The sequence below is a fragment of the Falco cherrug genome, chromosome 3 (genome assembly GCF_023634085.1).
Source record: "Falco cherrug isolate bFalChe1 chromosome 3, bFalChe1.pri, whole genome shotgun sequence".
Lineage (NCBI taxonomy): Eukaryota > Metazoa > Chordata > Aves > Falconiformes > Falconidae > Falco > Falco cherrug.
In genome coordinates, this window is record NC_073699.1 from 51,529,606 (window position 1) to 51,556,537 (window position 26,932).

The window sequence follows — 26,932 nt, forward strand, 5'->3', positions numbered from 1 at the left end:
CTCAACTGAGGATTTTTAGGTCCAGCATAATATCTTGTGCTGACAGGAGCGCCATTTAATCGATGCTACAATTATGATAGCAAATGATAGCCCCAAATCTTGAAAATCTGGCAAACTAGCAATATTGTAAGGCAACGTAAAGCCATGACAGTTGGTTGGCAAGGAAAGGCTACACTTGTCACAGAAACAATAGTCCAAAATATGAAAGATCTTGCAGACTGATGCTATCTCTTAGTAAAGCAAAGTAAAAGTTTGGCTTGCAAGGAAAAGCTAACTTACAGCAGTCTAACAGTTTTTCCAGTCACAGTTAAGAAGTCATCATCAGCCAAAGCACGAAGCGCTTCTTCAAACATTTCCTTCGTGATAGCCTTAAAGAGAAGTAAATCAAGTAAAGATTGGGGGAGGAACACCTGAAAAGCAGTAAAAATTCCTTACCTCCTACCAATTTTCTTAACAGGTTTTTTAAGTTTTAGTTTGTTCTTTTGGCAATTTGAAATGTGGCCTGGAACCCTGAAGGTGAGCTTGCTATTTCAGAAGCTAGAATAATCTAAAGTACAGTAAAGATTCAGCTCGTTTATCTGTTGTAGAACTGACTTTCTGGTCACAGCATCTGAAAAAGTTAATGTCTCCCTTTCCCTCCATAATGTGATTGGAGGACAGAAATACTCCTTTGGAAAAACACCATGCTTTTAAAAATTAATTAAAATGTAAAAACAAAGCAGGAAACTTACTGTATCAGACTGTGCTCGCAGATCATCAAAAAGCTGTTGGTACTTCAAAGCTGGTGATTTAACCTTCGACTGGATAAGCTTCCTTAAGGCTTGAGCCAGCTCTTCTTTCCGCTTACGAGCTGTTGCACTCATTCCTTTTAAAAGGAAAGAAAATACCTTTTAGAAATCAATAAGGAGGACAGGTTCTAAGTTACATTTAAAAATTCCAAAAACTCAATAGCATCTGAACTTTTAACGCTACAAAACCACAAACCTGTAGTGAGAATGGATATGTCCACAATTCCGGTCCTTGGATCAGTAGCAGATTGTTTCAGTGCTTCCCGATGGAGGCGTTTTGCTTCTTCTACATCGACTGTTTCAACTTTCTCAGAAAAGCGTACTTTAGCATGTGCTTCTGCCAGACGGATCAGAGACTCAAGTTGTCGAGGATATGCAGAAACCATTCCCCTGCCACTACCAATCTTTCTCATGTCCACGTATGCCTGAAAAGGAGTGTCATTAAGTATTTCAGTAAATACTGTTATATTCACTGTTTTCAGAGTCCCCTTCATCCCTCACCTCTCATTTCAGAATATGAGCAATTCTGGCAAGCCATTCCAAATACTGTATTTCTGCTCGCATTCCTTCACAATTCTTCTGCAATGAAGGATAACTACATCACATATACTTCTTTGAGTTATAAAGTAATTAAGCCATGATAATGAATGAAGTTTTGAATCACTTCAAAAACTTAGGACTAGTCTTACATAATAGGGCTCGTGTCTGTGATAATACGTTTGCTTTTGTTTCAGTAGAATTTTACGCTCTTTATGTGATGGAACCAAACGAACACATCTGAAAACTAAAGATTAGAGAATGTGGAATGACTTCTATACTGATCCCTCTTTCCTTTTAAATGCTGGCAATTTTTAGGAAGGATGTTACAGAAAATTGTATGTAGATAGAAAGCATACATACTAGGGGATTTTGCCATTTTTGACAAGTCAGGAAGGATTCTGAACTCTGAACATTCTTAACAGCAATTCCTTTACCTCAATAAGGGCTTGGCTTGCTTCTTCACTTAACCTGGGATTTACATAACCACGAGCATACGCAATGTAATCCCTCAATACTGCCATATCCATGTATTCCTCCTCCATCTTTTCTTCACTTTGGTAGTACAGTGAAACCAAATGGCGAGCGAGACGTCTGTCATAAGCTTCATCACGTGGATCCAACATCAAAAAGATCAAGTCAAATCTGAATAGGGTAAGAATCTGGTATTAGTGTGTATACTTTTTTGCCATTGAAAGTAGTTTGCTTTAGGCGTTTTGACTTAACAAGTAATAGTCAAATAACTCCTCTGGTTAATTCCTACTGTAAGAAGGAGTTGCTTTATTAAACTCAAAAGATAATTCTTCTAGAATTTGCAAAGTACAAAACAGCAAAGTGGATTTGCTTTAATTCTATGGACTTTAAACTGAAAGAGATAACATTCTGCGAAAATCAGATCCCATGTTGAAGACTGACAGTTTTTGCTTTTTGGGGCAGGGACAAGGTGGGAGACAGGACAAGTGAACCCCAAAGAACGCCACCCACCCCACACGACCGCACCATACCAAATACACAGAACAAACTTGCTGCTAAAGAAACTGCCCTGAAAGGCAGCAGCAAACAGGGTACATACATATATAGTTATTTTATGCATATAAAAACCATAGAGTAAATAAATCTATGTATAAATACATAAAAAAAACCCACTTGCAATTTAATCCTGAAGGAACTGGTTTATAATTTTACAAACAATATATTAAACTACACTCAACTGTAGGCAGATATGGATAATACATTTTTAGTCAGCCAATCCTGTATTTTCATAATGCAATAAATGGTGGAATTGAGATGCTGCTCAAGCCTAGTTTCATTCTGTAGACCTGTACTAAGGTACTGTTTGTCACTAAGTGGCTAAATTAAGCAGCTCTTAATTAAAATCTAAGCTGTAAGCGTTCTCAGAATATCCAGTATACCACTAGCGTACTTCAAATTTACAGTTGTGAGAATTCCTAACAAAATGCAACTGCAGGACACAGAAAATTAAACTATCAGCAGACACCAGATGTTGCTCTAATAGCTGTTGCCCAAAGGGCTCGCATTGCCACCTCCACAGCTGAACTTTACAGAACAACATGAAGCTGGCACCCATCTTCAGATTCTACCACCACTTCTGCAAATTCCTTGATCATCAATATTTCACTTCAAAAGTTTTACAGAGCTAAGAAAAACATCCTGAGTTTTTGCTGAAGTTACCAGTACCCATAGTAGAAATTTCAGAACAACTCTTTTCTAAGAGATTATTGTGAAACAACAGAAAAAACAACAATATAGAAGTAAATAGATTATACAGATCTCATCACATTTTCTTTTTAAGATCAGCGTGTAAATACTAAAAGGCAGTTATCCGCTCACATAGAAACTGTAGGAACAGCATTTAAAATGCTATAGAAGTTTTCCATTATGCTACAAAGAACACAATTGTTCCGTTCTACTATAACCATTTTCACAAAAAGAAGTACAACATCTCATAAAAATGAGACATGCAAGCAACAGTTCAGTACCTTGACAAGAGCGTATGAGGAAGCTGAATGTTTTCAATGGTAGTCTTTTTTGGATTCCACTGTGATTCTATAGGGTTAGCTGCTGCTAGGATAGATGTACGAGCGTTCAATTGGCAAATAATTCCAGCCTATACAAATGAAAAACACTTCTGAAACCAGCTGCAACTATGTGCCACCAAATCTTTTTTCCCCCAGTGTTATGAGATCACCAGTGTTATTAAATGGGGTCTGTAATAAAAAACCTGCATTGCAAAAGCCTTTTAAAGCAAGAACAAAAGCATCTGGAAATACTAGTTTGCTACAAAAGCTGTATTCTTTTGTAAATGAGTTTTTACATAATCTAGGACAGATCCACTGACCAGAACAGATAAGTGTCATCGTTTGTTCTGGTAACTTTTTGGTTTCAGCTGCCTAGCATGTGTCACGCTTAGTGGAAAGACCATGGTGTTAAACAGATGCCTACCTTTGCAATGGAGAGAGTCTGTTGTTCCATTACTTCATGTAGTACCGATCTTGTGCTCTCATTCATTTTATCAAACTCGTCAATGCAGCAAATGCCGTTGTCACTAAGTACTAGAGCACCTGTCTGAAGAACCAGTTGTCGTGTTTCTGGATCCTTCATCACGTATGCAGTAAGACCAACTGCACTTGAGCCTTTGCCAGATGTATACTGGCCTCGAGGAACCAGGTTATACACATACTGGAGCAGCTGTGATTTACTAGTACCAGGATCTCCGCAGAGGAGAATGTTGATCTCGGCACGAAAATTGCCTCTTCCTGTGTGAGTAAAATCCTTTCTTGATCCCCCAAAAAGCTGAAGCAGAATACCCTATGAAAATAATTCTATTTAGAAATCAAAACATCACCTCTTGTATAACTAACAGAGAAAATCCAGCTGTTGAACAGAAACACTGCTAAAATTAATAGAACTCAGACATGAAAGAAAACACTTGAAACTTTTTCTAAGGTGTAAAAGGGTTCACAGAGTTAAACTGCTAGATCCTACAAACTTAGGTTCCAATTAAAAGTCTGTAATTAGATTAATTCCAAATCTATTCCAAAACCTACGTAATCAAACTTTTGATAACAAATTCTGCTGACAATAGGAAAGCCAAAATAGACTACTGTTTCCTCTAAGGCTATGTTTAATCTAGGCCCAAAGTTCTACTATTACCTCTTTTGTATCATTAGAAAAGTGCCATTTTTATCAGCTTTGTAGTCAAGACCAATCAAGTGTAATTTTCTTTTCAAGAAAACTGCTTTACTGGATTCACAGCATTACTTAAATAAGTTCTTTACTTGCCCATAAAGAGGAAGTTTAAGGTCTCTTATTTCATCAGACTTTACCAACACTTTCGCCTCCATATTTCCTAATTAAAGCCTATGCTTGCAGTGGTAGTACAGAAATAAAAGTAACTAAATTCCGGTATGTTGAAAGTACTGGAATAATTAGTATAAATACATGCTTGTAATTTTATCAGCCAGAATTATCAAGGAGGATTTTTTCATTTTCAAATTTGCTAAATTAAAAATTCACCATTTCCCAGTATTCTTTTTATATTTTTTTCCTCTAGCAGCATATATATGCTAGAAAGTCAATGAAAAGAAGTGACAGTCAGTGACAATGACAGCTGAAAACAGCAAGGAAAACTGTACACTACTTCATGTAAAGCCTCTGCACAATTTCTTACAGCACAAAAACATTGCAGAGGCATGGGGTGAGCTATTTTGTATTAGTTCTGTTCTCTTTTCACTTGGAAAAACTTGCAGAGATCAGTAAAACCTGTTCTGTAGTTACAAGTATTATGACCTGCCCCATTTTATTTTCCTCGAGGTCCCAAATATAGAGTATTGGCGCTCCAATGCACATGGGTTTCAAGCACTTTCAAGTATTAAAGATAGAAACTTTTTTTATGTTGGAAACAGATTTTGGTCAGAACCTGAGCAACCTCCTTTGATGAAAGGTCCCTAGCTTGCTTTAGCTCCTCACTAGACATCATGTGCCTTGTTAGTGTGGTGAGGAGGTAACAATAAAGGAAACAGTCATTATCATATTTCCATTTCAGTGGGAAATCATTGTGTGGCTTTGAATTCAACTTCTAGCCATTTCAGAAACCTGTCAACTATGATAATACACAAATTAAAAACAAAAGGAGTATACTTGAAGAGGATTGTTTGGTGTCTGACATCACCTTGAGATCCACTACTGACTGTAGTTTCTGCAACAATGAAGTTGTAGTACCTCAGGTCAACATTTTGTTGGAACAGTCCCTTCTCGGATACATGTAAGTAATTGTTTTGACATCCCACAAGTGAGAGCCGAGCGAATGCCATTTTAAAGCTACTGTTCTCTTGTGGATGCCTCTTTTCAATCAATTACTTCCTATGGTATAGCTATTTACTATTCTTGGATCACCACTAATCTGAACATTTGAGAAATGTCCAAGATGCATCCTGCAATTAAGTCTTCTCGGTTCTGCTGCTTTCCTACCTTACCAATCTCCTTCCTCTTAATTAGCACTCCTTAATGCTGTGAAAAGAATTAGGATACACTTACAACCAACTGCATCCTGACAAGACCATGGCATTTTAAGGCTGCTCAGGATACAGTTTTTTGAATTCTGAAGCCTCAGGTCATTTTTATAACAATAAATACAAAGCTACTTGCATATAAATACTTGTCTTACAAGAGAAATACACACTTTTTCTCACCTTTTTGATATCTTCATGCTCATAGATACTTGGGGCCAATGCTGAAGAAAGTCTCTCATATATGTCTTTTTTTTTAGAAAGCTCTTTCAGAAGTTCCACACGTTCTTCTGTGAAGATTTTTTGCTCTGTTTCCTCATCAACACCGTGCAAGCGTTTTGAATCTGTCTTGCGATAGTGTATGACATCAATGTGGGTCTTGTAGACGGATTTTACATTGCTGACCCTTGGATTAACTCGAATTGGGACTGCCCTGTAGATACCTAAATCCAATTTTTAATCACAGCATTAGATATTAAGAAACATAGTAATTTGAAAACCTGAAAATTTTACATGTTCCCTTTAAAAGCAAAGTTTTTAAAAATACTTTAGTCACTTGGTTTCCCAGTACAAGTTACATAGAAGTCAATCTAGACCTTATTTTTGCAGCTATGTACATGTTTAACATACTGTCACAAGTGTTCTCAACAAGGAAAACGCTTAAGCATTTTTGAAAATAATTAAGGCTTAATGCTTTTGAAAGTCCTGCTCTGATGTCTAAAGTCAACATTTTCCCCTTTTAAAAATGCCAAGTTTAACAGATCAGTTCTAATGCATTACTAACAGCTAGCAGTACAGCAGTTGTTTTAAAAGCAAAGTGGTTTATAACACGTGGTTGCAGTATCACAGATCTAACTTTTATGTTAACACTCTCCTCACAGCATATTTAAGATATTGCCTCTTCCACACATACATTCTCAGAATGACTGAATCATCAAGGTCAGATGATCTGGATGTTGTCTAGTCCAACCATGGGCTCAAAGTGGAATCAACCAGAACAGGTTGCTAAAGGCTGTGTCCAGTCAGGTGTTTAACGTCTCTAAGGATGGACACTCCACATAGCCTCTCTAGGCGACCTGTGCTGGGGCTTGACCACCCAAATAGTAAAAAAGTTCTTATGTTTAATTGCCTGCATTTCAACTTGTGCCTACTGCCTGCCAACAGGCACGACTGAGAAGTGTCTGGCCGTTTTCTTCACACCACCACCACACCAACCACCAAACTGGGTATTTATAAACACATTTGTAAGAATCCCCTGAGCCATCTCTTCTCCAGGCTGAGCAGTCACAGCTTCCTCAAACTTTCTGTATATGACTGACTCCATTTATCATGATGACCCTTTGCTGAATTCACTCCAGCATGTTCACATCTCCCTTGTACCGGGAGAACCCAGAGCTGGACACAGTACTCCAGATGTGGCCTCACTACTGCCGAATAGAGAAGGATCACCTCCCTTGACCTGCTGGCAGCATAATGCAGCCCAGGAAGCTGTTGGCACCACGCTCACATGGTCTTACCAAGCACTTCGTCCTTCCCGTTCTGCTTTGGTCTGCAAGTCTGCTGAGGGCGCCTTCTGTCGCACCATCCAGGCCATTAGTGAGGATATCCACAACAGTATCTGGCCCAGTATTGACCCCTGGGGTACACCAATGCTGACTGGCCTCCAGATGGACTTTGCGCTACCGACTATAATGCTTTGAGCCCAGCAGTTCTGCCAGTTTTAAATCCATCTCACTGACCACTTATGTAAGCCATACATCACCAGTTTGTCTTATGAGGATGTTATGGGAAACAGTGATGAAAGCCTTGCTGAAGTCAAGATAAAGAACATCCACTGTTCCAGTCATCTCATTAGTACAAGATTGTTACCCACTAAATTCATACTGACTATGCCCAATCACCTTCTTCTTGTCCTTCACAGACTTAAAAATGGTTTCCAGGATTATTGGCTCTATCACCTTCCCAGAGGTCATGATGAGGTTGACTGGCCTGTAGTTTCCCAAGTCTCCTCCTTGCCCTAGGAGTGACTTTGGCTTTCTTAACAGTATCTTTGCCAGTCACCGTGACCTTTCAAAGATAACCAAGTGGGCTTGCAAAGACAGTGGCCAGCTCCCTCAGCATTTGCAGGTGCATCCCATCAGGTCCCTTTATAGACAGTTACGATCTGTGAAAAAGGAGGATGCAAATACTCACGACTAAATTTTACCTGTGACATTAACTCTATCACCTGGCTGGACTTTATCAACAAGGTCATTGTGAGCAAACAGCGCAACTGTATGTGGCGTCTGTCCAGCTGGCATATCTTCAGGAGACTCCTGCAGTTTGATCTAGCAAAAACATCTAAGTTTTAGTTTCAAAAAAGCAAAGCTTTTCCACAGAACATACAACAGAATCCTGTATTAGCATGGTCTTCAGAATAATTTTGAATCGGGGAGCACTGCTCAATAACACAATACCCCCACCCAAACAGCAAAATGATTACTAACAAAAAGATATAATGAAAATGAGAATTCTGCTGGTTGCTACTGATATGGCTAAAATGCTGTTACAGCCAAGACTCATCTAACCCAGAGAGAAGTGGACATACTATATATAAAGGGGCTTCCATACGGAAACATTAAAATGCATACATACTTCATTTCACCCTTTTAATGCATTTCTTCTCTGAAGTAGACTTACGCTTTTGCTAAGTTGTTTCATCCATTTTCACTTTCCCCTTTTGAAAGCATTCAGTATCAAGACACATACATCAATGCTGTTGATATTAGGGGCATGGTGCAGCAAAAACTAGGAACTGATTAATTTTAACCACCAACTAAGCACAACATACCATCTGTTTGTCAGAGAACATAGATCGATTGTGAATCAGCGCCATACTGTGCATTGTGTTACAATTCTTGCATACTGATGGTTCAGCAATCCTGCCACGATCAATTTCTACTCTGGTGGTGAAAGCGCAAACCTGGCATTTAAAGAATGCTTCCTGCATCTCAGGAATTAACTGGGAGCTTCTGATGACCATACCACTGATGGTGATAAGCTGATCAATATCTAAAAAACGTAGAGACTCATGTTATGACTTCATACTCGTAAGTTTTAAAATAGCCTTCAAAACTTCGTATTACATTAGCTTTTAGGTGGGAGGTAGACATTCAGTCAGGTACTAGTATTTTGTCTATGACAAAGCAAAGAATCATAAATGCATAGTGCAGATACTCTAGTTTATGGGAGTATTTCTGCAAAAAAAAAATCCTTCACACTCGCAGAACTAAGAACATGAGTAGCTGATGCCAAGAAAGATTTATTTTATGGATAAATTATTCTGCATTTGGGCTCTAAAGCATTGCCTTCTGAAACAGACTTACACAAATGAAACACATTGGTCTGGATAGACCATAAGTACAGTTTTATACAGTCTTCGTGTAATTCTATGTTAACATTAAGTTTATAGAAAATAATCTTAAGGATTTATAACATGGTAATCAAAATTTACCTTCTGGGTTTAGACTTCTCATATTCCTAGTCTTCAGTGCATTATATGGCCTTACTTGAATTTGATGTTCTAATATCGAATCAGGGTAACGATCAAAAAAGATCTCATTGGCAGCCATGTCAAATGTTGGAATAACTTCCTGTATAAAGTAATTAGAAACAGTTCAGCCTACAAATAATAAATAAATTAATTAAAAAATCACAGAATGAAATATTTTGGCATAAAGCATTTGATGTGCTGCTGATCAGCCAGGAATGACTAAAAGTTATGTCAGCTGAGCTTCTTCCTACATAACAGAAAACTTGCTGTTTAGATCAGATTTATTCATTTGAGTATGGCAAAGAAAAAAAAAGCGCAAGACTCCAAACACTGCAGTTTACCAGCTTATTCTGCATGCATGAGGTACCCACTGTAATATCTCTTATCAACTACTATGAAACAACACATTTTATATTAAACAAAGAAGTCACAGAGATTACACTGAACACAAATTTACAGAAACATACAAAGTACGCACTGCATTTCAACAAACACATTAAAAGACAGAAATATGAAAGGGCCCCTTAAAAGCCAGAAAACAAGTGCAGCAGTACTTCACCTGAGGATAGCAAATCAGTTGCCTATAAAGATTTTCATCAAATGATCTGAGGTGGTCACAGTTTACATTCAGGAATGGTTCCCCAACCACATTAATCTGCAAGATATTTGAAAGGACATCTTTAGCTTTCAACAGCATGTAAGACAAAAAGAAAAAGTTAGATTTTGCTGTGTTACAAGTACCTCTTCAAGTCGTTGCATATAGCGTGGCTTGTTAAGATCCAAGCCAATGTCTTCATCCTCTTTAGCCAGTGGATCAATAAACAGCTGAAGAAATCTCTGAATATTAGAGGTACAGGGAGACAGATGGGAAAGATGAGCAGAATTTAATGGTAGGAACACGTACTTTGTATCAGATTCAACTAATATTTGTTTAAATCAAACTAACTTTTCAATTAAAAAATAAAAAGGAAAAAATGTAGTTGTTAACCTACCTGGAATTTTTCTTTGCATGTGGCTACATTAACATCTGTTCCCCAAATAACAAGCTTTTGTCCAAGAGATCTGTCAGTTGCTACCATATCCTCAGCTGGCTGTGCGGAAACAAATTAAACATGTAAATATGCATAATTATTTTAAAAGAAGTTGTCAGATACAAGATCAGAGACATCCACCTACCCCATCTGAGTGTAAATCAACTTGTCTGGCTTTACGGGCAGAGCCGAGATCTGGCCTCTGCCTAACTGGAGTTCCTTGTACACCACTTCGTGGCGTACTCTCTACCCGGGAGCTGGGTGTGCCATATGTCAGAGGTGAACTGATGTCAAAGTCAAGAGGAATAGCTATTTAAAAAAAAACAAGAAGGTTTATTAGGATTACCAAAACATTTTACATCTAGAGCAGTCTAAAATTCGGCCTCTGTGTTTGTCTCATCATTCTTTCAACTCTACCATCATAAAAAGAATAGCATCCATCAAATTCCACTGTTTTGTTAAAACAAAACAAAACCAATAAAGATGCTGCAAGTCTACCTGCAACTTCTTTTTTGCGTTAACATCTCTACTGAAAGATCCCAAGTTCTAGTAAAGCTTCATTATAAAACCTTAAAGCAACACTGCATTTTAAAACTACGCTGGTGTTCTGGCATAAAAGGTGAACATGCAGCATTACCGACGACACACATTTTTCAGTCTTTCTGGGGCTGTAAAACGAGTAACACAACAATGACCATCTACTGTAAGTAAAACCAGTCCTACCTACAGAAACAACTAAGGCTTTTTATGGCAATCTAATAATTCTTCCTGCGTTAATAGTTTTATGACTTACTGTATTCTTCCCAGATACACATAAAAGGGTCAGGTACAGCCCCCGACAATACTCCCCCGATAACATGAAGTTTCGCCAGCAGACCTGCACCCTGACGCCGACCACGCTCCCACGCTGCTCACTATGCGCAATTCGAATGAGAAACTCGGGGCAAGGCTCATTTCTGGCCCTTCAGCGCTCCCCAGCCGGGCGCCCCCCCGCCGGCCGGCGGCCCAGCAGCCCCGCCCGCACGTACCGGAATGGCGGAACTGCGGGGGGCTGGAGAAGAGAGCCTCGGCGGCGCCGGGGCTCCGCGCGTCTGCAGCCGGGGAGGTGGGCAGGGGCTGCAGCTCTCCAGTGGAGGTCGAGTCCTCTGTCCTGCGCTTCTGCGAAGGAGGAGACCGAGCATCTTGCGCTGCAAGACACAAGCAGAGCCGGCGTTCGAACCGTCCGCCGCCGCCCGGGGCGGGCCGAGGGAGCGGCGGCCAGAGAACGGCCCCAGGGCAGAGACGGCGCAGCTGAGCCCACCGGGCAGCCCGCACATCCCCCCCCGCTGCCAGTGAGCCGCAGGCTAGCTCCGGCTCCGACTCGGGCTCCGGCCGCCCGCCCCCAGGCCGGCCCCTTCCCACCGCAGCACTTACGAGTCGGGGGGTTGCTGCCCCGGCCGCGCTTCCCGCGGCGGCGGCTGGGGGTGGAGGCGGGCGACGACATAGTGCTGCTCCGGCTCCCGCGGCGATCCTACCTCCGGGGGTCGGTGAGAGGAAGGCGGGCTGCGGGCGCCCCGCCACCGGCCGAGCCCCGGGCCCACACCGGCGGGTTTCCTGCCCTCGCCTCACGCACGTGAGCGCGCACCTACCCCAACGACCCCAACCAACTCCGCGCCAAGCCAGCCGCCTGCGCGCGCTCTCGCGGGCTTTCTGACCAATGGGTAGGCGCGATCGCAGTGGGAGTGCCCAATGGAAGCTGAAGGGGGGGGATGCGGAACGGAGAAATAAGATGAACCCTCCAGGCCGCCGAAGCGAGGGTCGCAGCTTGCTCGACCTGTCACAGTAGGGACAGGAGTATACTGCAGGGTACTCCTTGTGCTACGAGACGGAGCCTGTTCTCAGCAATGGCACATCACCGCACCCCCCAGCCGAAAATGGAACCGCTCGCATCCGACCGAATTTCGCGGCAAAAAGTGTCCTGCGGTGTGGCTGGGAGGCGGGAGGAGGTCGGAGCAGCCCATTCTCCGCGCGAGGAGGGGGTGTCGGGACTACTACTGTATGTGCGGGTCCTGAGCTGACCCTGCGGCAAAAACGGGAAGATGACCCCGAACCCTTTTCCCTGCTACCGCCCGTGGCGCCTCCCTCCGCTCGGAATGGTCTGGCCGCTGTCTACACGCGTTTCCCCTCCGTCCGAGTTCACCAGTCCTGACGCCGTAGCGCGTGTCTGTCTGTGTCTGTCTGTGTGTCCCGCGCCCCCCCCCCCCCCCCGGCTGGCTGTGTTGGATCCGGCCGGGGGCGGGTCCTTTGCGCCCGCTTCCGCCTGCCCCCCTTCCCCCCCAACCCCTTCCCCCCCCCCCCCCCCCCCCGCGCGGGTGTTTGCGCGGTCTGTCCGGGGCGGCATGGCCGGCGTGCAGGAGTACCTGCACCAGCTGCACCGCTGCCTGCAGCCCGGCGATGCAGCTGGCGCAGCCCTGCACGGCTACAGCCTGCTCCGCAGCCTGGGGGAGACCTGCCTCACCAGCCTGGCGAGCGACGCGCAGGGTGCGCCTTCGGGCCCGGCCCGGCCGCGGGGGATGGGGACGGGCACGGGGCGTCTCAGGGGCTCTGAGCGTGGCTCTGGGGCGGCCGTGGCCTCGTTGGTGGCTTTAAAACAGCAACTGATCAGCTTGGGGAGGGCTTGTGGGGCGGCTCTGCTCTCCCTCCCTCAGTTCTTCACTCAGCACGACACTTGAGGGCTGCTGGCGTGAGATGACAGGTTGATTTCGGGGGAGAGACGGGGCTCTTGCTCCAGATAAACCATTCACGGGGTAAACGCCCGTGGGGCCCGCCCCTGTCCGCCTGCCGGCCGCATTTGGCCTTCCCTCGGCCCGGGGCAGGGGTAGGCCTGGGCCCGAGTCCATGGGACGCCGGGAGCGCCCGCCGTGTGTGTGTCCCGTTGTCTGGTGACGAGCATCAGGTTGAGTTTTTTCTGGTGACAAGCATGGAACCAATGCTTGTCACCAGAAAAAACCCATGGGACCCGTGCTTGTCATGGCCCGTGGGCAGGACCTGTCCCTGGCGTTCAGGCGCCCTTGTGGCCGGGGTGAGGGCCGCCTGCCTGGCGGGGCAGGGCAGCAGCCGCCTCACGGCTGGTTTGTGTCCCTGCAGCGCTGCACCTCTCCCTGGTGTTTTCCCAAGAGCATGGCTTGCTTGTCTTTATCCACAGATCCCTCGGCATCGAGGAGGTAAGTTAGTAAACTTTAATTTTTAAAGAAGTGTTGGGATGGTGCTGTATTGTTGTATTACGCACATTAAAACTAAATCTTTTTTTAACTGTTCAGTTTCGAGATTGCAGGGAAGAAGCACTGAAGTTTCTTTGTGCCTTTATGGAAAAAGTTGGTGACAAGGTTCATCCTTATGCTTGTAATATTAAGGTGGGTAACGGAAAAATATTTCCTAAAGGTCTTTGCCAAATGGTTGAAATAATTCTGGTGGGTCTCATGCCATAACAGATGTGTAACTATCCTTCACCCCCTCCCCAGTCTGCCTTACCCATATCTAGCAGTCTTGTTAGAGATGAAATAACTTGATTGGCATGAAGTGTAATTCATACAAAAGAGGAGTGTGGAATTGCTTCTTCAACTGTAGACTTAATTTTATTAACTTCTCTTTATAGAGCATAACAGGTATTGGTTTTGAAAAGAAGTTATTGATATTGAAAATAATAGTCTGTGTGAATTAAAAGTTACAACTTCTACAAACTGAAAGAGTTTATTAAAAAGTTACAACTAAATTTATAGTTTAAGTGTAGTATGTTAAATGTTTCTGTAGGTGATGGTTAGTTTTAAATACTGACTTTTAAAAGTTTGTCCTGAAAAGTTATTTTTGCAATATATACAGAAATTGGTGGAAGCTACCAGTACCTCTGAAAGTAAGATTCCTTGAGTCTAGATTGCTGAATAATGCTGGTTTGCATAGAAATGCCTGACTGCACCGCTGCACTTTCTGATCTCAAATTAGTAGCTTCATATTGTAAGGAATGATAGTACAGAGGCAGAAGACACACAGTGTGTGCCCTTTATTCCAGAAACTACACTTTCTTTGCTTGAGCTGGGATTTGTTATTATGTCAGACAGTGCTGAAGTGTTGTCAGTGAAGCCGCTTTCAGGACTGAATATTTTTATGGTTTTGTTCTATTTTTTAAAAAACCTTAAAACTTTTTTGGAACAGATACTTTAAAGAGGTAGATGAATACATTGTTATGTCTGAATTCCCATCTCTACTTATGAGTATTATAATTTCCATTTTCTTCCCTATCAAGCAAACTTGTGTTAGTGTTTATACAAAAGAGAAAGCAGCAAAATGTAAAATCCCAGCTCTGGAACTTCTGATTAAGGTAAAATGCATTTTATAAATCTGTTTTTTTCTAGAAAAAGTAGAAAATCTGTTGTATTACTATAGTTGCGCTTTATCATGCAGAAAATCTGTAGCCTGCAGCAGCAAGAGAATAGTGTAATATTTAGATGTTAGTAAGAGATGTCATAGCAACTGATTGTCTTTGATATTCCTTCAATAGGCTGCTTAGATGTGAGCATGTCATTCCTTGATCTAGTAGAGCAAGACACAATTGTTTTAGGGGCAGTTGCCGATCTTCTCTCTCCTGGTTTATTATGGTGCTTCAAGGAGAAATTTTGCAGTTTGGTTGTATTACTACATAATGCTATAATATAATATGTTAGACACTGTATGTGAAAGATGTGGACATGGGCTTTATTCAGTAGTTTTATTACTGTATGACACAGTAATTTCATAATGTGTTTTCTTAGAATGCATTAGACTTGTTTTGTGAACACTTTTGCACCTACTTAGTTTTGTTTATGAGAAACAAAACTTGCTTCTGAGTTATTCTGAGTCAGTCCTGTGAACTGGATTGGCTTTATAACAGCAGGGAGAGAAATATAATATGATAAAAGCTACTGCAGAATTGCTAAGCCTGTGCTTTTGTGGGGTTTTTATATAATAATTCATACAAAATTACACTGTACATAATTTTCATGTAAATTATATATATTTAATATGAGTTATAAACTCTTAATTCTTACATTTATATATCTATGTAGGAAAGTATTTTGTCGTTAAAGTTTTTATGCTAATACTCTTTCCTGGGCCAGTCACCTTAAATCTCTTTCATTCAATAGCGTACTTAAGCTGAAGTTACACATATGAACTGTGTTTTATTTAGACCAAGTAGGACTGTGGTAGTGAGACTAATGGTTTTCCTAAATTCCCATTTTTTTTAATCTGTCTTAGTTGCTTCGAAGTTTACAACGTTCCTATCTGATGGAAGAAATGAAAGTTGGGGAGATATTTAATAAATTTTATGGGGAACTTGCTGTAAAAAGTAGAATTTCTGATACAGGTAAGCTTTAGTTTTTCTGTCAAAGTCCTTTGTTTTGTTTACACTCGTTTTTTGTTGGATTATATCCATGGAAATTTATAATTGTTATTCCCATGACAAGTGTGTTTAAAATGATAGCTGTCATCTTTTAGCACTAGTAAAACTTGTTTAGGTCTTCTGATCACAATCATACGTTAGCTGCTTCTTAGCAGACATGTATAGATGTGTGAGCTGACACACAGAAGAAATCATGTAATTGCATTTAGTGGCAGCAGTTCATACTGAATTTAAGCATAGGTCTGGTTTAGGATTCCTGACATAAAAAGAGTATTTGTATGTCTAATCTGTTATTGTTAGTCTCTGAATGCCTAAATCCTGAAAGTAATTCCAGCTTTCCTGTCATTAACCAACCTAACTTTGCTAGGCTTTTAGACTTTTTTTTTCCAGATTCAGTGCTAACTGGGTGTAGCTGAACCTTTGAAGTTACTCTTATACCTGTTTTATAACTGTACGCAGACATACCCCTGTAACTTTGAGCCTTAAGAGTAGTTCCGATACCTCCAGTGAGTGCTCTTTGTCAAAAGCAGAGGCTGCCCATCCCTGTGAACTCCAGTTCAATTGCTTGGGGTATTGGTCGATGGCTGGCTGAGTATGAGCCAGCAGTGTGCCCAGGTGGCTGAGAAGGCCAGCAGCATCCTGGCTTGTATCTGAACCAGTGTGGCCAGCAGGACTGGGGCAGTGACCGTCCCCCTGCACTGGGCACTGGTGAGGCCGCACCTCGAACACTGTGTTCAGGTTTGGGCCCCTCACTGCGAGGGGGACACTGAGGGGCTGGAGCGTGTCCAGGGAAGGGCAGCGGGGCTGGTGAAGGGGCTGGAGCACAAGGCTTATGAGGAGCAGATGAGGGAACTGGGGTTGTTCAGCCTGGAGAGGCGGAGACTCGGGGGAGACTTTATCACTCTCTACAATTGCCTGAAAGGAGGCTGTAGCCAGGTGGGTGTTGGTCTCTTCTCCCAGGTAACAAGTGATAGGAAAGAGGAAATGGCCTCAAGTTGCACCAGGGGAGGTTTAGATTGGATGTCAGGAAGAATTTCTTCATTGAAAGTGTTGCCAAGGATTGGAACAGGCTGCCCAGGGAAGTGGTTGAGTCACTGTCCCTGGAGGTATTTAAAAGACGTGTACATGTGGTGCTTAGGGACGTGGTTTAGTGGTGGACTTGGCAGTGCCATGTTAATGGTTGGATTTGATGATCTTAAAGGTCTTTTCCAACCTAAATGATTCTATGGTTCTAAAGCTCTTTGTAACCTTATTCCAGCTGCAGCCAGTTTTGTTCTCACAGCTGCAGCTTTAGTGTGATAGCTCCTGCACTGGTCACCCTAAGAGCTTATCAGTTCCTGCCTTGTGTACTTAGTGTTCTTTATGATGTTAAACATACTAATATGGGCTCTAGTTTGAGCATCTTGGGTAGTTACAGCTGAAATCTTGGGATTGACAGGTCTAGTCCTCAAACAACTGGTTGTGCCTCTGAAGAGCCCTTTAGTCTAAACTCAAGCCTAGAAACTTCTGCTAGCTGTTGGCCTTAACCCTGATGGTACGATACTCTGAGACCCAGCATAGTCTCAAAGCCAGCAACAAACTTGGGTTAGTGGTAAATGCTTCCTCAGTGGACGTGGCCTTTATTAATTGCTTTTCTAAGCCACATTTAAAAAGAGTAAATGTGTTTCACTTATTAATGGAGCAGAGGATGCATCTCTCGTCATAATATGTAAATATATATGTATGTACATCATAGAGCCATCTTTCCTGCATGCTAATTGCCAATTAAAATTAAACCATCAGGCATGGTTTTCTCATGGTTGCAAGTTACATAAGAAGTGCAATGGAAATGTCAACGTAATGATTTCAGTAATTAATACTTAATAATATTAAATTACTTTCTAGTACTGGAGAAGATTTATGAACTTTTGGGAGTTTTGGGAGAGGTCCAGCCTAGTGACATGATTAACAACTCTGAAAAACTATTCCGAGCTTATTTGGGAGAGCTTAAAACACAGGTATGATTGGAATTTGTTTTCAGACTCTTGCACTTCCTTGGTTTCTTTGCTTTGATGTGTGTAGTCCTGTATGTTGGAATACTATTGTAGCTAGTACAATTTGTGGGGATCTAACTGAGCATTTGTAAATGCTTCCTTAAGGACTTAAAGTTTGTGTTTTCTGGTTCTGTGAAGCTTTGAAAATAAAAATTCAAGGCCATCCATGACAGTGAATTAACCAGTTAACTATGAGAAGAGATGGCACGTGATCATTGTTGCAGTAGCACCCAAGAAAAGTTATATTGCCATGCACTGGTAGTTTTTATTTTGGTCTCTACTAGCTGCAAAATCGTTGCACTTCAGGTAGGTATCACAGTTCTGCTGAACTTTACTTTCCTATATTTTGCACTTTGAAGACATTAGTGTCTGCTATCTAAGCTTTGCTATGATTGGTCTTGGAACATATTTCATGGTTTTCAAAGGATTTATTGTGCTTCTGTAGTTAAAACCCCTCGCAGATGATATGGAATTTCTGAGGAGATGTTTTCATGGACTTGTCTGATAGAGGTTGATGCTGACGTAACTGTATGAAGTTGGAATATGTTATTTTATCTGCACTTCTAGGAACTGGAAAGCCTTTGTGTAAATGTGCCTTAGCTTGAGGATAATGTTTTTTTCAATTCCCACTTTTTTTAGATGACGTCAGCTACAAGGGGACCCAAGCTAACTGTTGTAGCAGGATGTCTGAGGGGACTGGTTGCACTTATGTACAACTTTACCAAATCTGTGGAAGAAGGTGAGTTCTTTTTTGATGTGAAAGATACTTAGTTATACAATTTGATATATTGTAATCATTATACAGCCAGCAAGCAGCACAATTTCTTGCTGTGGGCTTACAATGAAAGTTTCCCCACTGATAGATGGTTTGTACAAAAGCAAGGCCTTTCCAGCTACATGGTCCTCATAGTCTGTCTTTGTGTGGAGTGGCTTCATCAGTGTGTTTCTGTACACAAATATTTGACATGCTGTTTTCTACCCAGAGAGTGGGCAGCTGAGAGCGCCATATTGCCCTGGAATGCGGCTTATACAGAGATGTGTTTCCTTTAGAAGGGACATGTCTATTAAAACATGGTTATTGAGGAAAAAAAAATCAATAAATATAGATCTACTATTTTTTTAAAATTTAAGAGTGTTTCAGGAAGAAGCATCTCTGCCTCTTAAAATGAGATATGTAAGGCTTTCCAATATTGCTTCTTCGTACCAAGCTTTGGATAAAAATATCCTTGTCTTCACTCTACCTCTTGTGTGTTAATAGTGAAATACTCATTAATGGATTGTTTCACAGACCCTCAGACTGCAAAGGAGATATTTGATTTTGCAATGAAGGCAATCAACCCACAGGTAAATCTACCACATGTTAATTGTTCTGCATAAATGAATTGGCTCTGATGAAGAATTAATTCTATATGACGAACCTTTTCTGATATTACAGGTTGATCAGAAGCGATACGCAGTACATTTAGGTAAGTTTGTAAGTTATGTCAATTCATGCTGAGGTGGATGCTGTGCATGCAACGGTGTCTTCTGTCTGGAATTGTTTATTCTCCACTGGCTGTTTTCAGATGGGTCTAGTCTTCAGTCTTCTAAGCTGAGCGGGGAGCAAAGCTGGTATACTTGAAGTTGGAATCTAAAGAGATTGTATTTGGTTAAACTAGGCAAGGTCTAATCAGCTTATTAACAGCATTACACTTGATGACATTTGCCCCTCTGGAGTAGTGCAAAACCCTGGTATGAGAAGGAAATCATGGTATGAGTAGAAATAAGAGGAAAGTAGCAAATTAGGAGAAAAGAGAAGATGGTGGATTGGGTTAAAGGAAAAAAATAATAGGAAGAGAAGGAGAATTTCACTGGAAGAGGGCAATTGTGAACAAATGAAGTTTATGAAGAAAATGAGAAATTTGCCTGTGAAGTGCTTATGCAAGAATTGCAAAAAATGCAAGGTTTGGGTACGAAGCCCATGGCAGAAATGAAGGGTAAAACCCTATTTAAAAATAGTCTTCCACCCCCACCCACCCCTGTGAAAATTAATTCATTAGGGATCTTGAAATTTCATTTATGGTAGTATTTGGGATTGTGAGATTACCTGTATTCTGAATTCTTTATTTTCTTGGCACCACAGTTTGGTGGAGGAGGGGACTTGAGCAAATGTCCTGACCACAAAAACCGTATCCTTGTGAATTGTGTGATCAAGTGTTACTATTCGTAACCAGTAGACCCCTTTTCTTTTTCACTGTTAATGTACATTACTTCAGAACATAGCTGTGCTTTCCATAATGGTGTACATTAAAAAAGAGGATTTTGGAGGGTTGCTTTTATGCTTAAGTTCTTAATGTTTGGATACTGATACTGTAATAGCTAGACAAATACATTTTACACCCTCCAGTCATGGTAGATACACCTACCTAAAGTCCACATGTGGACTTTGTAGTCTAGTCTGTTTTTTGGAAAGTGGAATATAAGTCTGGGTTTCAATAAAAGTTGTTTTTAAATTGCAGCTGGTTTACAGTTGTTTAGTTGGCATGCTGCTCAGTTTGGTCCCTTGCTCCTGGACAACTATGTCTCCCTCTTTGAAGTAATGTGTAAATGGTGTGGTCACACAAATCAGGAGCTGAAGAAAACCAGTCATTCTGCACTAGATTCATTCCTCAAGCAGGTATTGTAACTTCGCTGGGATCTCTGAGACTAAAGCAAAGTCAAGTTTCTTGAAATAGTGGGAATGTTTGATGCTTGGAAGTTCAGTGAATCTGTTTTAATTACTTTGTTTGAAGTGCTTTGTGTTACGAGCTAAGCATCTTTTAAGACTTGCTGTATTTTTTTTGTGGCTTATTTCATGTTTCTGGAAGTATTGCAATTTTTTTGTATTTGCTTTCCAGATTTCTTTAATGGTAGCTAAGGATGCAGAGCTACACAAGAGCAAGTTACAGTTCTTCATGGAGCAGTTCTATGGAATCATCAGAAGAATGGATTCGAGCAACAGAGAGTTGTCCATTGCCATTCGCGGATATGGGCTTTTTGCAGCAGTATGTGCAGGAAACTTATCCTGATAAAGGAGTGTACTGAATGGATTTAAAGCTAGGATTCATATACCATTAATTTTACAATTTTACACAGCTTGTTGTGTAGGGAATGCTCCTGTTTCTGGATTAAGTGTTGAACTTAATTAGCTAAACTGTAAAATACATTGTGGTTGAAAATTATGAAATGCATACTGAATGTAGTGGGAGTGCTTGCAGCATTGAGGGTTGTAGTTACTGCTGCTTGTGGACTGGTCCTGAAGTGGAAGATGAGGGGCTTCACATACAGCTGTTACAGAAGTTAAGGATGTGCTTAATCATTTAGGTCCAGACAGTACCTCCTTAGCTCTGTCCTGCATTTAGATGGTAGAATCGGCCATCTCTGCTCTGGAATCAGTTCAGATATGTTTCCTACAGAACAGGAATCACAATCAGAAAAGCCAAAATGCTCTGCTGACTGCAGGGCACTAGGAGGTCATTTGTGAAACAACTGCAAATTTAAAAAAAAAACCACCCAAACCATACTTACATATGTATGTGGAGGGCAGTTACATTTGAAAGTTCAAGTACTCTTACGGTAACTTACATTGCATCAGTGAATTATTATTTTAGTTCATTTCAGGTATGATGTTTCTCAAAGATGTAGCAGGCAGAATACTTGAAGTTCGTTTATTCAGATATATCGAGTTTCTGGAAAAGATTAGAAGATTATTCTTATGGTTCAGTGAAGACTTGGTTGAGTTTTAGTCCTACAGCATACACTTGCTTGGCTGTACAAAGTTGCTAAATCAGTATTTTATTTTCTCTCTAAGCCCTGTAAAGCTATACATTCTAAGGATGTTGACAACATGTATGTTGAGCTTCTTCAGCGCTGTAAGCAAATGTACCTCACAGAAGCAGAAACAATAGATGATCATCTGTATCAGCTACCGAGTTTCCTCCAGTCCATTGCAAGTGTGATATTCCATATAGATACAGTAAGTGGAGTATTTAAAGAACCAGTCAATTTTCTTTTATGCACCTCCAGATGTATAAGGAGGTAGTAGCTGTGAATTTACCTATGACAGGAGGTATTTATCTGAAATATGATGACATTTAGCTCCTAGGGGATGGGAAGAATATCAGGAGAATACTTTATTGGATTTTATTTGAATAAAGACAGTGCACGGAGTATACTAAAGTGCTACAGCATTGTAATGAACACCATGATAGCCAAATGTGAATAGGTTTTTATTTATTTTAGGTGAAGCTAATTATTTGGACTAACCTCATCTTTTTCTTTGTTTATACTACTCTATTGCTGCTTTTTCTTTTGGTACTGATACTTAGCATGTTCTCTGAGATTGATACTTCAATTTTCTTCTGATGCTGTGTTGTCTTTGTCCTTATGAGGGCTTTCAGGATCCTAGCTGAAGCTGGCAAGTAAGGTGGCAGAGAGGAGACTTTCACATGCATTCTGTATTCAGATTGTTAAGGATGAACAGATTATACCACTGTGTTGTTATTGGTTAATTAAAAAGGTACTTTTGTAATAAGCTTAAGACTCATTCCATCAAAGCACTAATCTATTCAGGAGCTACTTTCCATAATGTGTTCAAGGAAACTTTCTGGTTGGTTTGTTTGTTTGTTTGTTTGTTTTGTTTTTTATGTCTAAGATGAATTAACTTGCCAAGTCTGTTACTGTTCTCAGAGCAGGTCATGATCTAAACTCTTGTAACAAAGTATCTTCCTGAAATTTAGCATAGTTCTTCACATTGATACTGAATTATAATCATCCTCTTTGTATGACGTGTGTACTGTTTTTATTTCTTCTAGATTCCTGAAGTATACACTCCAGTTCTTGAACATCTAGTTGTGCTGCAAATCAACAGCTTTCCACAATACAGTGAAAAAATGCAGTTACTCTGTTGCAGATCTATAATAAAGGTATTTCTAGCCCTCTCAGGAAAAGGTCCTGTTCTCTGGAGTTTTCTTAGCACTGTGGGTGAGTCTGATATTAACTTCGTTGTGTTTGGGGGAGGGATTGTCTTTTTTTCTTTGGGTTTTTTTTTTTTTCCCTCCCCTAAATTGATTTAACCACCTCTAAGAGAGAACTGTGGAATAGCTATTTGGGGTCAAAAATGAAGCTTTTCCTGTCCTCTAATAGTGGAGGGTTAGGGTTCTTATGGTGTTATTTTTCAATATCCATTATTAAATCACTTAAGGAATGCATTTAACAATTGTTTTGGATGACAGAGCAGCTATCATGAAGGGCAGGAGAATATATTTTTGTGATAATCTGTTTAAACATAAGACTTATGTTCCTGCTTTGAAGGATTATGGGAGGAAAGGGATTTCACAGAAAAATGTACAAAAATCTATTCTTACCCTTTCAGTTACCCGTACAAAATACCACAGAAAGTAGAGTGAGTGTCGTCTTTATTAGAAATGCAATCTTCTTATGCTCTGAACCTCGTACATAGTAAAAATTTCCAAATGTGCTGTTAGTCAGGTGCAGTACTGCAAATGTAATGAATGCGTCAGCAATGGTAGCTGGCATTTCAAGTAGCCCTCAGCATGCTGACATTTAATTATAATGATTTTCAGAAATTATTTTTAATTTTGTTGAATTATTTATGGTGGCTTTTCTCTATTGCTGTGACATTTTCATTGTTTTCCACATTCTTGATTTGGGATGTGGTGCATCCAAGCACTGTGGCAGAATGGAGATCCTAAATCCATGTCTGTGAGAGTCATTATGAGTTGTTGCCTTTTTTGATGTGAGCAGTGCCTTGGTCATCACTGCATTCAGAGTCAGGAAAAAGTCAAAGCAATATTGAGAAAAAGCAAGAAGCAAGTTCAAAATCTGTTTCCTGTGAAACAACCTAGAGTTTCAGATCTAGTTTTGGCTATATTTGTCCTTAAAGAAAAATCTGTGTTCTTTAGCCTCTCCTTCATCCTGACAGAATATAGGAAGTAGAAGACTGATTTAATTCATTGCTAACATAGTGATAAGGATGCTGGGTCTTTTTAATTCCATTCAGACAATTTTTGTTTGTTTATTTCAGTGCATCAGGGATTAATCAGAATCTTCTCCAAGCCAATCATATTTTCAAAGGTAAAATAACTGTTTACAAACACATCTATTTCATCTAGATTCCTAGAGTATACATTCCAGTTCTTGGAAGGTCTAGCCCAGTAAATAGGGGAAGGCCTGTTTTACAGAAGCAAAAATAGTAGTGTCTGTTGTGAATTGTGGCTCAGTTGTTATTAAACTCTGGTCCTTACATCTCAGCATAATGAGGGTGTACCTCTGGTACTGAATTGTTCTCTGCAGTTCTTGTTTGCTCAGGTTGTCTGTAACAAAGTAGGTTGTAATTAAAGTCATCCAGCTTTCTTCCAGGGTAACAAATTTTGGACAATTTAAAAGTTTTACTGAATGTTTGTGTAAAGGAGGATTTTAAAGCTTTTTAGTCCTGTGCAGCAGGGTAACTGCAGAGTTTCTCAAATAACTGACGACTAGAAGGGAAAAAGATTCAGAGCTGGGATTTTTTGTGCTCTTTCAGATTGGTTAAGTGAGAAAGCTAAACATTTCATGTTTCTACCTGCAGAAGTAATTTTACATTGTGTTTTAGCTTGGGTCAGGTAGTTACATATGCAGTTGTACTGGGTCTGACTGAGATGGAGTTAATTTTCCCCATAGCAGCTCTCATGCGGTTGTGCTTGCATTTGTAGCTAGAAAGGTGTTGATAACACACCAGTGTCTTGGCTACTGCTGAGCAGCGCTCGCACAGCTTCAAGGCTGTCTGCCCAACCTTCCCCCCATCCTTACCAGCAGGCTGGGGGTGGGCAAGATCTTGGGAGGCGACATAGCCAGGACAGCTGACCCAAAGTGACCAAAGGGCTATTCCACACCATATGATGTCTGCTCAGTAATAAAAGTTAAGAGAAAGGGGGGCATTTGTTGCTATGTTTGTCTTCTGGAGCAACTGCTGTGCATACTGAAGCCCTACTTCACGGGAAGCGGCTCAACATCACCTGTTGATAGGAAGTAGCAAATAAATCTTTTGCTTTCCTTTATTTCTGCACACAGCCTTTGCTTTATTAAACTGCCTTTATCATGACCCACATTTTTTTTCTATATTTTTTTTTCCTCCCATCCTGCTGAGGCGAAGAGTAATACAGTGGCTTGGTGGGCACCTGGTGTCCAGCCAAGGTCAACTCACCACAACAGTGTTTCTGAAAAATAGTGTGTACTTTCAGGACTTTTTTGCAAAAGAAACTTCTGGATCAGAAGAACCCCGTGAAGCTGGAGAGGCTGGGACAGGGAGATGGAAAGAATCAACATATAAAGACTATCTGTATCTCTTTAGAAGTCTACTGAACTGTGACACAATGAAGGTAAAAGCGTAGTTAACATGGAAATACAAAAGGAAACATGATCCTGATTTTTGACACTGCTTTTCTAACCCTAGACTTTTTCCAAATGTCATGCTGTAGAAGAACTGTTTCCTGGCTTTAATTGGATTTTGTGGCTGGTAAATGAATTAAATAGGGGTGAATTTTAGGCTTCCATAGCTGAGAAACATCTAAAGCTGTATTCTCTGGATTGTTCAAATCCTGGCTTGTAAATTGAAAAAAATAATTTTCATTGGTCTATTGAAACATGAACTTTTTTCCTCCTACAAAGGAATGTGGTTTTGAGGATGAAAACTTTCTTACTGAAAATTCAACACTGCAGTCCCTGAATCGCTTGATATATGATGAATTTATAAAATCTGTTTTGAAGATTATTGAGAAATTGGACCTGACTGTTCAGAAACTGGATGTTAATGAACAGGTGAGACCTAATGACTCGTCCATTAACTTCTGCTGTTGTAGGGGACCCAAAATCACATTCCCTGTTTTGCTTTCATTATGCTTAGATAGCACTTCATAGTGTCCTTGAAGCAGTATTTGTACTAGACAAAATGTTTTACTTCACATTTATGAATTTTGCATTGCAGTGTTAGGAGAGGGAAGCATTGGGATTGGTAGAAGTTCACAGACTCTCTTATTTTAGACTCCCTATTCTTGCATATAGTGCTTTTCATTTTTCTACTTGCTTTCTCCTTAGAAGCCAGTGTTCCTTATAATTTCTTTGAATTATTGATGTGTCAATTATTAGTCTTTTGTTTGTGTCAGATTAGCTAGTAGCAGCTTGGAAAAAAAGAGAAGGACTGTTTATTTGGAAAAAAAGGTGTGTGTGCTTTCTGTATTGTCACAGATCCAGTGGTTTTGCTTCAATATTTGTTTTTAGGATGAAAATGAAACTGACAGTGCTTTGGTTGGGCCTACTTCTGACCCTGCTTCAAACCTTCAGCCAAGGAAGCTGACAGACTTTATCGCCTTTATAAATCTAGTGGAATTCTGCAGGTATTGATATGTTTTTATATAATTTAGAAGTTACAGAGTGCTTGGGAGAAATCTGAATTGAGATTTAAGGTGCCAGTTTCTGACTTACGATGATATGCCATATTTCAAAGTGCACAAGGTGATTAGCAGGGGCATAGTAGGTGTTTTCGATATCTGGGTCATAGTAAAAACTGCTAGTTTATCGGCTTAGGTTTTTTTAAAGAGTACAGGAGACAAGTCATTCACTTCCATTATTTGAGTGTAACTGTTTTTCAGTAGATAGTATTGTACTGACCATAAATCCTAAATACTTCAGAGACCAGGAATACAGTCTTTGTAGAGTAGTATTGGACATTAAGTGAAAGGTACAGCATTGTTTCCCTGTGGTGGTCTAGTCTATTTTCCCTAGGGATACTGCAGTCTTGGCGATGAAATGTGATATGTGAGTATGTTCATGTGTATAAATTCAATAACAACATATAATGAGGAAGAAATGGCTTTACACTGTAAAGCAAAATAAATAGCTTCCTATACTTGCCTCAGAAGGCAGCATGTAATTATTCCTTCACTGTCTTTGGAGCTGCTCTGCTATAACAATACTTCTCTTTCTTGTACCGACTTGAAAATTTGAAAAACAAACAAACAAACAAATATTTTGTTCTGTTTCTTCCCCCCACCC

General features: G+C 40.6%; 2 protein-coding genes across 3 annotated transcripts in view; one reads left to right on the plus strand and one right to left on the minus strand.

Annotated features, from left to right (window-relative positions):
- Positions 1-108: 108 nt before the first annotated feature.
- MCM4 (minichromosome maintenance complex component 4) lies at positions 109-12,060 on the minus strand. The gene is made up of 16 exons (XM_055704299.1): positions 11,831-12,060; positions 11,446-11,604; positions 10,563-10,726; positions 10,379-10,477; positions 10,128-10,223; positions 9,946-10,041; positions 9,348-9,486; positions 8,685-8,905; positions 8,061-8,181; positions 6,038-6,297; positions 3,789-4,154; positions 3,326-3,453; positions 1,763-1,970; positions 985-1,213; positions 732-865; positions 109-368 (listed from the first exon to the last, which is right to left on the minus strand). The coding sequence occupies exons 1-16, from the start codon at positions 11,898-11,900 to the stop codon at positions 276-278; spliced, it is 2,583 nt and encodes an 860-aa protein (XP_055560274.1). The 5' UTR covers positions 11,901-12,060; the 3' UTR covers positions 109-275.
- Positions 12,061-12,764: 704 nt separating this feature from the next.
- The window catches only part of PRKDC (protein kinase, DNA-activated, catalytic subunit), an 81,518-nt gene continuing 67,350 nt past the window's right edge, over positions 12,765-26,932 (plus strand). For both annotated transcript variants that reach the window (XM_055704292.1, XM_055704293.1), the window contains exons 1-17: positions 12,765-12,937; positions 13,544-13,620; positions 13,717-13,809; positions 14,697-14,771; positions 15,686-15,794; positions 17,715-17,827; positions 18,503-18,602; positions 19,152-19,207; positions 19,299-19,329; positions 20,362-20,519; positions 20,740-20,886; positions 21,693-21,857; positions 22,696-22,864; positions 23,928-23,977; positions 25,123-25,260; positions 25,550-25,699; positions 26,159-26,274. In XM_055704292.1, coding sequence (XP_055560267.1) covers positions 12,796-12,937; positions 13,544-13,620; positions 13,717-13,809; positions 14,697-14,771; positions 15,686-15,794; positions 17,715-17,827; positions 18,503-18,602; positions 19,152-19,207; positions 19,299-19,329; positions 20,362-20,519; positions 20,740-20,886; positions 21,693-21,857; positions 22,696-22,864; positions 23,928-23,977; positions 25,123-25,260; positions 25,550-25,699; positions 26,159-26,274 — 1,889 coding nt within the window. In that variant the 5' untranslated portion in view covers positions 12,765-12,795. The remainder of the gene's footprint in view (positions 12,938-13,543; positions 13,621-13,716; positions 13,810-14,696; positions 14,772-15,685; positions 15,795-17,714; positions 17,828-18,502; positions 18,603-19,151; positions 19,208-19,298; positions 19,330-20,361; positions 20,520-20,739; positions 20,887-21,692; positions 21,858-22,695; positions 22,865-23,927; positions 23,978-25,122; positions 25,261-25,549; positions 25,700-26,158; positions 26,275-26,932) is intronic.